Source organism: Pteropus medius, unplaced genomic scaffold (assembly GCF_902729225.1).
Source record: "Pteropus medius unplaced genomic scaffold, Ma_sr-lr_union100, whole genome shotgun sequence".
NCBI classification, from domain to species: Eukaryota; Metazoa; Chordata; class Mammalia; order Chiroptera; family Pteropodidae; genus Pteropus; species Pteropus medius.
The window spans coordinates 3880757-3894585 of NW_024349797.1; the positions used below are offsets into that span (position 1 = coordinate 3880757).

Below are 13829 nucleotides of genomic sequence, written 5' to 3' on the forward strand. Positions count from 1 at the left end.
GCTTCCCACTCTTTACTCGCAGTCATTCCTGCCCCTGTTTATTTTTGGAGAGAGCACATTTTTGCTTCTCTTCAGGAGCTATGCGGGGTCCTGGCCCCTTCCGTCCATCAGGCGGCAGCCGGGCAGGCTGTGCTCATTTCCCACACTCAGAGACATGACTCTGGCTTTCAGGAGAGATCAGGAGGGAAACACTGCCTTAGGGCTGCTGTCACCCGTTCCTATTTCTGTCCCTCCTGGTGTTGCACATTTTAAGACTTTCCTTTTTTAAAACTAGTTTGGGTAATGTTACCTGGCAGTAAATCTGCCAAAATTGGAAATGGTTTTCCCAGCAGATATCTTGGGGCTGTGCCTCTGATTTTCAGAAGCAGAGCACTTTAAAGAATACACCAGGACTAAAGAATATGTCAGGGCTTCTTTCTGGCGTTTAAGATCTTTTGAGCGCTACTCTCTCTCTAGCCATCCAGGATTTTTTGTTTTATTTTGTTTTGTTGTTTGGTTTTGTTTTGTTTTGTTCTGTTCTGTTTTCCCTCCCTAACACAGGGACAGCAAACAGATTTCTTCCAAAGTCATAACTCAGACTGGCAATGTCTTCCCAAGTGCTTGATCAAGGAAGATTCTGGAGTTGGTGTGCTCCATAAAGAAGAGTGCCACAACTGTCTTAACCTGCCTGAAGATTACGTTTCTAGTTTCAGGGATGGAACAAGAGTAAATTCCCTTATCTTTAAATGCTCAGCCATTACACAGAGAATTCAGAACACAGAGAACTCAGACACACAAGATTTGAGAACAAATAAACCACACATTCATGTATTCTCTTGTCCTACCCAAACCTGATGAGCAGGAGAGAGAAGGACCCCTGGCCCAAATGGGGGGATCCATAACTAAAGGGTCACAACTTCTCACCATTGCAGATGGGGACTGGGGCTCTGACATTCAAGCTGGGGCGGGCATCCAGGCCCCCCTCCAAAGTCCCCCCCGCATCTGATCTGTTACCACATGGGGAGGGGAAAGCACAGCAGTTCTGACAGCTGGTCCTAAAAGGAGAGTCAGTAGTGTCTTGGCCTAGGAGGTGTGTCCTGTGTTTCAGATCACCCTGGGGAGAGGGCCATGGGGCTCTTTGTGAAACAGGGCTAACTGGGTATCTAGATGTCATCAGAGCTCCGAGGGAGAGCAGCCAAGCATTCAGGGGCTGGACTGTCCATGCAAAAGAACCTACCATCCCTTTTAAATGATATTGCTAAAAGCCAATCATGCGCTTACCTTTCAAACAGATCATTTGTACCTAATTTCAAACTACTGCATTATGATCAAGTTACATCAGCTTCTACTTACAGCCTGCAGTGTAATGTAATGGATGCTGTAATGTAATGGATGCTGAGGAGTCAGACTCTCACAGAATTTTCCCTGGGCTCCCTCCCTTATGATGACCAGTGAACAGCATTTGCTATAGCCTGAGCGTTATATGCTATCCTGCATCTTATATCTGGTTGCTTCTGGAATGCTTTTCTTATCCTCTCTGCTTATCTTTCCAATCCAGAGCAAGCCCTCACTTTTTCCTTAAAGCTTCTTTGACTTCTGCTTGTCCTTAGCACTTCCCAAGTTGGTACAAGTTTGTTTAGTCTTTAGTTCTGTATTACGAGCTTATGCATGCTTGTCAGAGCACTGTCTTAATGATGCCCCAGGAGAAAGTGGCCCAGTAAAAACTATGGAAGGTGACACAAAAACTGCAAAATTCAGCGGAACTGCCCGTGGCTGAGGGAATATTCCTCAGCGTCATGTTTGGCCCCTGGATACAGCCGGTCTCTGGGAGGATTCTCAGTACCTCCACCCTGATGGCTACCTCCCACCTCCACTGTGGCCTCTTACATTTCAGATTAGGCCTGATGTCCAGTCACAGATTTCAGACAGACCTGACATACTCCAAATCCAGCCTCTTCTCAGCCTCAATGAACTGGGGTAACATTTGGGGACAGGGGTGACATCTTGCTTTTTCTAACTCACCTGGTATGCATAGGACAGTGCTTAGCTCCCCACATAGGGAACAAAGCTGAATTCTGGGGAAGAGCCTTTACAACTTGGTAATAGTGGTTAATTAAGTCTGTCTCATCCAGACAGAGTATCCGTGTGTGGCTGTAACAAGACTCATGGTAGAGAATATTTCAAAAGAAATTTCTTATCCTTGGACTCGGAGTACTAAATCATGAACGTAAGGATTCCCCATCAGGAAAGAGACATCTCTAAGTGAATGCCCAAGCCCTGCCTCGCAGGTGTTAAGTTCTGCTGCCTTTCCATCTCCTATCTGTCTCAGCTCTCTCTCCTAAGGTTGGCCAAGACTCCCTTTGGGGAGCAAGGAGGACAGCTGTAAAACCCTGTCCTGTTTTGTGCAGAGAATGTCTTTATAACTCTTCCTCTCCCAGGTCATCTCAGTGAAAAGCGTACATAGTTTTTACAACGTATGTCAAGTCAAATCCTGATGTCTTGGTCGTTAGTGTAAAAAAACTTTTGATTTTGCAACTAGTTAAATTCTATTGGATGCGGAGGAGTGACTGTTTTGTGGTGATCTTTTTGGTTTTGGTGATGTAAGAATTTTTATGAGAATTTATTTGAGCCAAACTGATGACAGTTGCTAGGAAGCAAGATCTCAAATGCTCTAGAGGATGACAGTTTTGCAGTTTCTTTTATACATTTAGAATTAATAGAATTATGGAGGGAATGTAAGGAAGATTACATGAAGATGGAAGAAAGCAAGGTACAGGATAGTTAACAAGACCATGTGCTCTCTTGAGGGTGGTTACACCTTCAGGTGGTCTGGAAAAGAAGGTTACTTCTGGCGTGTCAAAAGTGTGTTGACCTAGATGTGCAGAAACAATGGACAGAGGTGGCTTACAAACCCTTCATTAAAGAAGTTATAGGCCTAGGGTGTGACTACCCACCATGACATGTCCAGTTAGAAATTTATGATCAGGTCACCCTGTGAGGTTACTTTTGGTTAGATTTATTATAGTGCCTCCTTTTCATCCACATTTTGAAGCTGGTATCCTAAATGAGCAGCTTGTACCATTTCGTAATGGGAAGAATATGAAAGAAAATGTGTCTTGGTGTTACTTCTATGTGGAAAGGTTTTTCACTCATTCTCTCAATAGCCATGGCTTCCTGGAATTTGTAGTTAAAGAAGAGAAAGTGATCATTTTGGTTTTTAGAATTTTAGAAAATTTTATTAACCATGTGTCAGCTCAAGCCAGACTTAGCGTCTTTTTTTTTCTTTTCTTTTTTTCCAACTTTTTAAATGGTAGCTTAAATTTTTAAAATAAAAACATACAGAAAACCACTGTATGGTCAGACAAAATGTGGAATTCAGGAATTCACATTATCATAAGATGGTTCTATCTTTGGTTAAGACATATAAATGTTATATGCAAAAGCACGTGGATGGTTTAAAACCATATTGGTTTAAAACACCCTCGAGGGACCTGATACAGTTCAGTTCAGTTCTTAACATTTAAGTCTCCTCAGCACAGTGCCTTAGCTACCGTAAGGGATCAGCAAGACAAGGTTCTCGGTCTCTGCTTGTGGTAGTCTGGGTTATTCTGATTCCAGCTGGTCCTTGCGGTTCCAGTGCTCAGTGCTGTCTGCACAGCCCAACCTCTGAGCTTCAGTTCCAGATTCCTGGGACAGAGAATTCGATTGGTTCCAGTTAGGTCAGACTGGTGCACCCTGGTTCAGTGAGCTGAGTCTAGGGAAGAAGGGTCATGGAGTGTAAGGCTTCCCCCTCCACCCTCAGGATGGACAAGTATGGGATGGCAGGCCCACTATAAAGGACGTGTGGACTGGGAAGCAGTAGTTGAGATCTTTGAGTATATCCTCTTTGGATTTCTCCCCTGAGAAACAATAGCTTGTTTTTCATGTGTACGTTTTTGTAGTTTCTGAGATGTACAAAGCCTCCAAATAGCTCCGTTACCTGCTTCTAGCATAGAAAACTCATTTGTTTTCCTGAAGTACTACTTATATTCCCAGGAACTAAGCTGGATACAGGCATTCTAGACCTTAGCTTCTTAGTCATTTCCAGCAGCTTCTGCCAACCCCAAAGAAAGGCCCAGTATCTAGATGGAATATGTCCTTGGCAGGCTGGAGTGCCACTGGGGTGCTACTAGAGAAGCAGGAAAGAAAACGTATCTTGGTGTGAAAATATCAAAAGTATGAAGGTATTTTGGCATGTTAAGGGAGTGTTTTCTTAAAAAGTTACAAAGCCTTAAAGCAACAGATTTAAAGGACGTTGCAATGACACATTTTCATACAGGGGTCAGCAGACTACAATCTTCCTGCCAGTTATGGCCCGCTGCTTGTTTTTATAAAGTTTTATTGGAACACAGTTACACCCATTTGTTTACTTATCATCTGTGGTTATTTATTAACGTGCAGTGTCAGACTAGAGGAGTTGCAACAGAGACTGTATGGCCTGCAAAATCAAAAATATTTACCACCTAACCCTTCATAGAAAAAGTTTGCCAACCCCTGTTTTAGTCCATTTATCTTAAGTGCCTCCTTAGACTGAGAACAACAGTTATGATGATGTGAAATTCTTAGAGGAAAAAAGGAAATATTTCAAAAAATATCTAGGAAAATGCAGAGTAATCCAAAATAGGAAATATTCTTTGCTGTTTTACTTAATCTGAGTGATTAAGTGGATTGTTTGATGTTCCTTTGGCATTTTTAGTTGAGATATGCTGGTTAAGAATTCCTGTACGTGGGTTTCTGAATATATCCATTACAGGTGAATTTTCTTAGCCTAAGTAATTTGAGTAGATTTTTATCCACCAGTTTAGTTTATGTCTTTTAAGCAAGCCTCTTTCTCATATCTTTATTTTATTACTTTTCTGTTTATAAAAGTAGTATAAGTTGATTGTAAAAAAATTGAAAAATGCCCAACAGTATGCAGAAGGAAAATAAAAAATTTCCATAATTCTTTCACTGGAGTCCCCTTTTACTCATGTACTTAGAGCTAATTAACACTAGATATTAGGTATCAATAATCTTTTCACAAAATCAGAAGCATATACCTACTGTTTAGCAATATGTTTTTAAAAGTTGATATATATTGTACCTTCTTATATCATTAAATATTCTTTTTAACATAGGTTTTCATTATTACATAGTATTTTCACATGTGTATTCTGTAATTTACTTAATTCCTTATTGCTGTCCATTTGGTTGTTTCCAATTATGTATCACTATTCAAAAATGACATTATGTTTGTCCCTGATTATTTCCTTGGGATAAATTCCTTGGATTAGAATTGCTGGCTCAGAAAGTATGAGCATTTATTTCTAAGGCTTTTAGTAGACATTGCTAAATTACCCTCTAGATCTTGCCAATTTATACACCCACCAGAAGGGCATGAAAGCACCCAGATTTTCATAGTAAATTTGAAAGTTTACTCTATTTGTATTTGAAAGGTTTTGATAGGTTGAATATTGGTTTTGAATACTGGTTTGGGTTACTTTAACCTCAGCCACTGCTTGCTTGAGTGTACACATTGAGTGACTGTTATTTTGGCTTCTCTTTCCCTGTAGGCTCCTCCTCCCAAACCACCCCGGAGGCAAGGAGGCTGGGCAGATGATTCCTCAAAGGCTGCAAAGTGAGTGCCCACAGCTTATGGGAGGTGGGAGTGGGTGCTTTGCTCCTGTGTTGTTCTTTAACTTTTTTATAACAGCTTTATTGAGATGCGATTCATATACCTTACAATGCACCCATTTAAAATGTACAACTTAGTCATTCTTAGTATATTCATAGACTTGTGCTGCATCACCACCATCAATTTTAGAACATTTTTATCACCCCCCAAAGAAACCCCATACCCATTAGCAGTCACTTCCCATGTCCCCCCAACTTCCCCAGCCCTAGGCAACCACTAATCTACTTTCTGTCTCTCTGATTTGCCTATTCTGGGCATTTCATATAAATGGGATCATACGCGATGTGGTCCTTTATGACTGGCTTCTTTCACTTGTCATGATGTTTTCGGAGTTCATCCATATTGCAGCATTCTGTGTTGTTCTTCAAGTAGCTTTCTAAACAAAATGAGATTGCTTGTTAGTAACTGCTCGATTATAAATCATTGTGATCTTTAATCCCTTGCACTAAGTCTTAGATGAGAGGTAAGCCAAAAAAAGTACTGCACCAATGGGATGGCTGACTATCCACTTTAACTGCTAAGATATACTCAGAGAGAGAATTTATTTTTCTTAAAGAATACATATTACTCCTATTCAGAATTTTCATCAGTAATTGTTACCTGCAGAATAGCACTATCAAAAATATTTTTTTCCAGTTCTTTCCTCCTTCCTCCTCCCTTCTTGTTCTTACCTCTACACACACACACACACACACACATTCATTCACTCACTCACTCTTCCTTCCCCCCTCCCTCTGAATCATTTGAAAACAAGTTGTAGTCATTCCGACATTTTGCCTCTAGATACTTTGGCACGCGTCTCTAAAGATTTAAGGACATCCTCCAAATAATCACAGTATCGTTATCACATCTAAGAAATGTCATAATGATTTAATAATATTTAATATATAGTTTAAATTTCTTCAGTTGTCCCAAAAAGGTCTTTTATAGCTCCTGGATCCAATCAGTGTTCACACGTTGTGTTTGGTAGTTCTGTCTCTTTTAAGTTTTTTGATCTAAAATAGTTCCAACCCTCTGCCACTTCTACCCATACATTGACTTTTTTGAAATGCCCAGGTTAGTTGTCTTGTAGAATGTCTCAAGTTCTGGATTTCTCTGGTTGATTCTTCATGACTGATTCAAGTTAAAGCTTTTTGGCAAGAACAGGTGATATTGTGTACTTTTTATTGTATCAAAATGGTATAGAAAGATACATTGAGAGATATCTTGTTCCCATCCTTATCCCCTCCACCTCATTTCTTCCATTTCCTGTCGGTAACCTCTTTATTCATTACTGGTTTATCCTTCTTATACTCTTTTTTTTGGGCTGCAAAAGTAAGTATGCATATATAAATTTAGAAATTTATCCTTCTTTGTTTCCATATATTTAGATTCAGCAAACTGTGGTTCATGGGCCAGCTGCCTGTTTTCAGAGATGATTTTCTTGGAACACAACCATACCCTAAATCTTAACTTTTAAAATTTAGATCTCTGATCCATGTGGAATTAATTTCAGTATATGGTAAGAAGTATGGATCTAGTTTTATCTTTTTCTAAATGGCTTTGTCCCAGCACCATTTTTTTTTTAATCCATTTTTCCCCCAGAGAATTTAGAAACCACTTTTGCTGTATTCTCCATCAGTGTTTATACCTGAGTCTACTTTAGACCCATTTTTCTAAGTTATTAGGGGATTTTAGTGCGTTTAATATCTGGAATTTATTTTGAAATATGGAAATGAGACAAATCCTATATCTGCTTCTTAGAGAATAAAAGAGAATCTCAATTGTTTATTCCTCGATGAATATATTAAAGATTTTTCCAAATGAAATCAGTTTCCTCCTGGAGAGAGATGCTTTTCCGTTTCACATATTACCTTTCTAGGGAATCACCTGCCTGGCTCCTCAGTCTGTGGCCTAGTCCTGACCCCTCTGAGTGTTGGAGTGCCCAGGGCTCGTCCTTGAACTTCCTCTCTTCTCTCTCAACACTCTTGGCATGATCTCAGCCCAGTCTCAGGAGTTTAATTATTGCATACTGATGACTCCAAAATTTATATGTCTAGCCCAGGCCTGCCTGTGAGCATCCAGTTGTCCACGTGATGTTTCTACTCAAATAAACAACCCAATCCTAACAGGTCCAAACTGGTCCTCTTAATTTCCACCCTTTCTACTCTGCCCCCTAACCTATGCCTCCCAAAGTCTTCACCAGGTCTCTGTAAATGGTGACCCCACCTTCCCCGTTACTCAGACCATAAACTCTGGAATCATCCTGGACTCCTCTCTTACCTCCACTCCTGTTCAGTCTGTCAGTAAATCGTGTTGAGTCTATGGTTGAAATAACATCTGTTGTCTGCACTGCCATTGCCCAGATACAGCTACTGCCATTTCTAGCACCGACTCGAGTGAGAACCTCCTGTCAACCTTTCATTCTTGTCTCCCTCAGTCTTATCTCTGCAGATCGGGGTGACCTTTTAAAAATATAGGTGAGATCATTTCACTTTTCTGCTCAGAACCCTCCAGTAGCATTCTTTTGCCAGTCAAAGTAAACCCTGAGGTCCTTACTGTGGCTTATAAGGCTCCACCTGACCTCGCTTTATATAAAGTAGAATGCATCATCACTCCATGTTCTCATCTCCTGCCTTATGTATCACCACCTGAAATATATGCATACATATATGTGTATGTACACATACATGTATTATCTTTTACTCTCTACTGTAACATAAGCTCCATGAGAGGAGACACACTCTTATTTACATATCTCCAATATCTCAGACAGTGCTAGTCCATAATAAGCACTCAATGACTATGGAACAAATGAATGATCAGATCAATATATTTTTTTTTAGGCGAGGCAACCCTTGGTTGACCTCACAAATTGCAAGGACCTTGTCAGCTTACAATCCCTTATTTTTTATTTTTTTACACTCACAGCACCTGGTCTTCCTAGGTGGTCTCCCATCCAAGTACTAACCAGGCCCAACCCTGCTTAGCTTCCGAGATCAGACGGGATCGGGCTTGTTCAGGGTGGCATGGCCACAGACTCAAATCAATATTTTTGATTGATTACTCTCCTATCAGTGGAAAGTGGAGCTCTGGAAGCCTGGCAGACCTGTTGGGAAGGTAACACTGTACAAAGGATGGTAAGAGCCTGCACTAGGCAGTGGTGTGCGCCTGGACAGGAGAGACAGTTTGGAGACATTTCAGAGGTAGAGTTAGTAGAAGTGTCATTGGTTGAATGCAGGGCAGAGGAAGAGGTTGAAGGTCACCGCAAGGTGCCTCGCTTTGATGACTGGTTGGGTAGTGGTGCCGTCAGATAGGGAATGGAGGAGGAGGGACCTGATTTGTGGGCTTGTGGTGGTCTATGTCAATAATTGCCACAGTTTAGCAGCTCGAAGAGAGGTCAAAAAAGAGGTGCAGTTTGAGTCATCTACATAAATAGAAGACAATAACAGAGCCTTAAATCTATTTGACTGTTTGGAGGTTCCTAGGGCCTTTGAGAAAGTGGCTACAGTGATTTGCATTAGGGCAGAAGCCAGACTACAGTGGGCTGAGGAGGACGTGAGAAGTGGGGAAATGGATACAGTAATATAGGCTTCTGTTCTGAGGAGGGAAAGAAAGAGCTGGGATAGTAATTGGAAGGAGAAGTCTGTGTTGAGAGTCGTGTGTGTAATACTTGAGAGAAGGGTGAGTCCACAAGAAATAAGGCAGATTTGCAGGAGTAGGAACCTGGAGGAGGGATAGGGGAAGACCTTCCAAGAGAGACTGATTAACTTGGGACAAGAGGAGGCAGGGACATTTTCTCTCTAGGACAGGAGAAAGCTTGGAAAGGCTGGGTTAGTTATCACAAAAGTTGGAGAAGAGTGTGGAATTGGGGGAATTTAATTTTGGATTGGCCTCTTTCTTTCTTCTTCAATAGGAAGGTAAACTGTTGAGCTCATTGGAGCAAAGGAGAGGTGGTATCTGGAGGCAAGTAGAACAAATTTGAATCTGAAAGAGGAAAGGGGGCCTTTTCGGGGTAAGAGGCAGTGGTTGGGCTCCATTGAGGATCTACCCCATGAAGGCTGGAAAACACAAGCTTCTGCTATTTGTGGGGCGCTTCAGGGAGTCCAGAGTGTAAATGTGCTTTTTGCCCTGCAAGGGCTTGGATTCCAATTGGGGAGATCAGGCATTTTCATTCACACAAGTCAGGAATGGCAGAAGGAACACATTGTAAGTGAGAAATGAATGAAATGTCTAACGCTAGCGATGTGACCTCAGAGGTGAGAGTAATCACAATGTCCAGGGTTGATGGAGGTCAAGCCAAGAATTCCGATGGCTAAAGAGGATCATGAGGAGAGCATTTTGTTCAAAGACTGGTGTAGGCATAAGTGTTGGGAGAGGGGCAGTAACCTTATTGTCAGTCTGGTTAGAGCAGGGAATTCACACTGAAAAATTCACACTGATAATAATGGTCCTGTGCTAGGTATCTGTCTTAGTCAGCGTGGGCTACTGTGAAAGAATACCACAGGCTGGGTGACTTCAACAACAAACATTTCTCACAGTTCTGGAGGCTAGGAGTCTGAGATCAGGGTGCCAGCACAGTTGGGTACTTGATGAGGGCCCTCTTCCTGATTATGTCTTCACAGGGCCTTCCTTGGCGTGCACACACAGAAAGAGAGATCTTGTGTCTCTTTTTCATTTTGTAAGGACACTAATGCCATCATGGCTCCACCCTCATGACCTAATCACCTCCCAAAGGCCCCATCTCCAAACACCATCACAGTGGGGATTAGGAATTCAACATGGGAATGGCGGGAGTAGGGGTGGATATTTGGTCCATAGCTGTGCCTTATATGTGCATCACACCAACTCTCCCAGGTAGGTTCCATTCAGGAAGGTAGGTATGCTTCCATGAGGGAGCGGGGAGGAAATGGAGACTGACAGAGTTGTACCATTGTGTCCTCACCAGGGGGAAGTAAAGGGCCCGTTTACAGTTCTGACCGAGGACCTCACAGCTGAAGGATGTAGTTTCTGGGATACCTTTCTTTTATTTGCATCTCACTGCCCAAGATAGAGAGTGTTAGATGTCTCACTGGCTGGAGGTGTTGGGTGCCGGAACCCAAAGGCTCACCTCTGAACCACGAGCAAGAGCCCCATTCAGGAAGTGCCTGAGATCTAGGCTCACCACCAGTACCTTCTGGCACCAGTGTCATTGCTGTGCCAAAGATTTTATCCTGGAGCCAGGCTGTCCTTGGCTTTGAAGTTACCTGAAGTGGGGCACTAGCTTGGCCATGGGGAGTGAGATGAATGAGAGGCAACTAGACTTGGTAAAGAGAGGACGGAAAGGTAGTCCGTTTAAGTTTTGTCTCAAAGTGTCTGTTTTTGGGTTTGTCCCTGCATTGATCTGCAAGGGAATGAGGCAAGTAATGGCCCCTCAGGGACTTTCAGGACTTTGCTCTCAATGTCAGCCGTCATTTTCAATCACCCTCTCCCTCCCAGCCATTAATTTTGGCCCAGGATCATGGGGACTTGTCCATCTATCACTCCTAATTGACACTAAATGATCTGTCAGTTTATTGATGAACGGCAGGAGTGGAATTGTCACAATATATTTTACTTTCTAACAACTCCTCCTGACAATTTTACCTTGTCCATCTCACTCTCCTCACATAAATCTCCATTGGCCGCTCATTCCTTCTCATGGGCTGTTCTGGTGCCAGCCACTTCCGCACCATCTGCACGCGTCAAGGACATCAAGATGGTGGTAGAACAGCCGTGTGCTGGTCCTGAGGTTGCCCCCTTCCCTCCTCCTTCTCTCTTTCTCTCTTGCTTTTTTTTTTAATGGCATTGATGTTCCAAGAATACTAAAGGGTTTCTGTCCTCTCCCTCTGTGTCATTGCTATACCAAAGCCTCTACCTTCTTGTTAGCAGCAAGTAGTTAAATTCTTATCAGGCTACAAAAGTGTAAAAGGCAAAAACTCACAGAGCTGCCAGGCTCCTAGGTGTGTAAGCACACTTACAAATGCACGTTTTGTCTTATTAACCCAGCTCTGTTACAGGCTGTCCATCCCTATAGAAGTCAGTTTCTTAGAAAAGTATCACAGAGGGCAGGTCAGCTGGAGCTTCCCCACTGGAGTGCCGTATGCTGCACTATGGGTGAAGCTGTGCCAAGGTCTAGGTGCTCTGCCCTTGAACCTGGCAGGCCAGGCCTAGCAGGCCAGATCTGCCAAGGTCCTTAGGCTGGTCACCTATAAATGAGCAGTCTCACCTGTCCGCCCATTTTCCATTCAAGTATTTTTTTTTAAGTGCCTCAAGTTTTGAAAAAGGTAGGGAAGTACTGGGATATATATACTGCTCTGTGCCATTGATTTTTTTTTTTTTTTGGAGTCTCTTGTCTGGTAGAGTGTTCCCCATTCTGGATTTGGCCCATTGCTATCTAGTCAGGTGGTGCTGTGTACATCCTACTGCATCACATCTGAAGGCACGGGCTTGAGAGGCACAGGTGGCGGGGGTTCCATATTAAGTGAGGCTGTGATTGATCAGTGGGGTCATGGTGTGGTGTCCATTTTACATTCCCTGCCCAACTCACACGTAGTGGTCATAGCGTTCATTGGTGATTGTTACCCAGAGCCATGATTTCATTAAAAGATGTCAGATGGTGATTTTCTAATTTTCACTGATTAACAGAAATTCTTCTGTAAAGCACTTTCTCTCATCAACTATTTGTTGCCTGAAATACAATTTATACCTGTAATCCTGCCTTTTCCCCCTTTCAGTGGGGAAATGTATAGAAAAGTTGCAACAATAGTACAACAAACACCCTTCTAGTTATTAATGTTTTACCACATGTGGCTCTGCCTTCATTCTCTATTTTTTTCTGTTTTTGGTTTTTACTAAACTGTTTGAAAGCTGCAGTTGCTTTTGCATTTGCATGACTAGCAACTAGTAAATCTCTACTTTGCAAGAGATTTTTGTCTGTATTGTTTGCTTCTGGGTCTCTGGTGCCTGACACATATATAGCTACTCAGTACATATTTGATCAGTGAGTGAATTTGGGGCATTTCTTACAGAGCTTCAATAATTAAAAAGGGACCAGATAGCCTATTCCTGAATTCCAGTAAAGTAAAATAACAATCTTTTACTTTCAGATTTTCATCAAGATACAAATTTGTTTACAAGTATTGAGAATTTATTTTCCACAGGCTGCCCTCGGCCACAAAGAACCCAGGATTGGTATTGCGTAGGTCTTGGGCACCATGGGTGAACAGGTATTTGGTCATACACCAGAGATGAGTGTCCAGTATTGGGTGAAATCAGATGAGATGGATAAGGGGAGGTTGTAGTTAGGTAGCTAATTGTGCACCCATTTCCAGTGGCTGTTCCCAGAGCTCAGGTGCCATGTCCCTGTTTCTGTGGCTTTTAGTGATCCTCACAAGACCTCCCTGCTTCTACCTGTGTTTATGCTTGTCCTCCTTGTGGCTTTCAAGGCATGGCAAATTCAGAAAAGATGGCTTCAGGGCCAAGCAACAACGTATCTTTTTAATGTACACCTGACATTTGTTTGTCCTGTGTAGGCTCCTCAAAGAGTAATTTTTTGCTTTGCTCTTCACATTTGGAGAGAAAGATATTAGAGGAAAATCTAGATAAGTTTTTATTTCAATGAACTTAGGGAATTCATAGTTTTTTTTTTAAATTAGAATTTAATTGTATTATTTATTGCTGTAAATCATATATCTTCAGTAGGATCTGAAGACAAAATAAATGACACCGAAACTGTACATATTGAAATAACTAGTGAAAAGTAAGTATCCTCACTGAAGAAGGGAAAAGAGTAGGATATGTTGAGATCATTCTATCCTTACACCTTTCCTACCTTCAGACACTTGTGTTGTTTTGGTAGCTGTTAGGTAAGAAGGAATAAGGATAAGGGATGGATAATGGTGGGACTTGGCTGAGCTGTCCTTTCCTGCTCAGGCCTGAAGGGGCACAGCCTTGAGGCACTGTCTGAAAGTCACCCTTCATGGACATAGGTGGAGGTAATACACACATGTTCATTCTGTGGACATGGACAGAGCACTGTCCCTCAGCCAGCATGTGCCACCAGGTCTAACTTTGTTAGAATAAACCCTTTTTTGTAATGACAATATTCTGCCTTTTTATGGAGTAGAGTCTATTTGAC

At 42.1% G+C, this 13829-nt stretch overlaps 1 protein-coding gene and 1 non-coding gene across 4 annotated transcripts in view; one reads left to right on the forward strand and one right to left on the reverse strand.

Annotated features, from left to right (window-relative positions):
* The window catches only part of IFT43 (intraflagellar transport 43), a 73602-nt gene that overhangs the window by 21188 nt on the left and 38585 nt on the right, over positions 1 to 13829 (forward strand). For all 3 annotated transcript variants that reach the window (XM_039883858.1, XM_039883859.1, XM_039883860.1), the window contains exon 3: positions 5571 to 5635. In XM_039883858.1, the coding sequence (XP_039739792.1) occupies positions 5571 to 5635 (65 nt within the window). The remainder of the gene's footprint in view (positions 1 to 5570; positions 5636 to 13829) is intronic.
* LOC120620008 (5S ribosomal RNA) lies at positions 8594 to 8712 on the reverse strand. The gene has a single exon (XR_005657723.1). It is a non-coding gene; the product is annotated as a 5S ribosomal RNA (ribosomal RNA).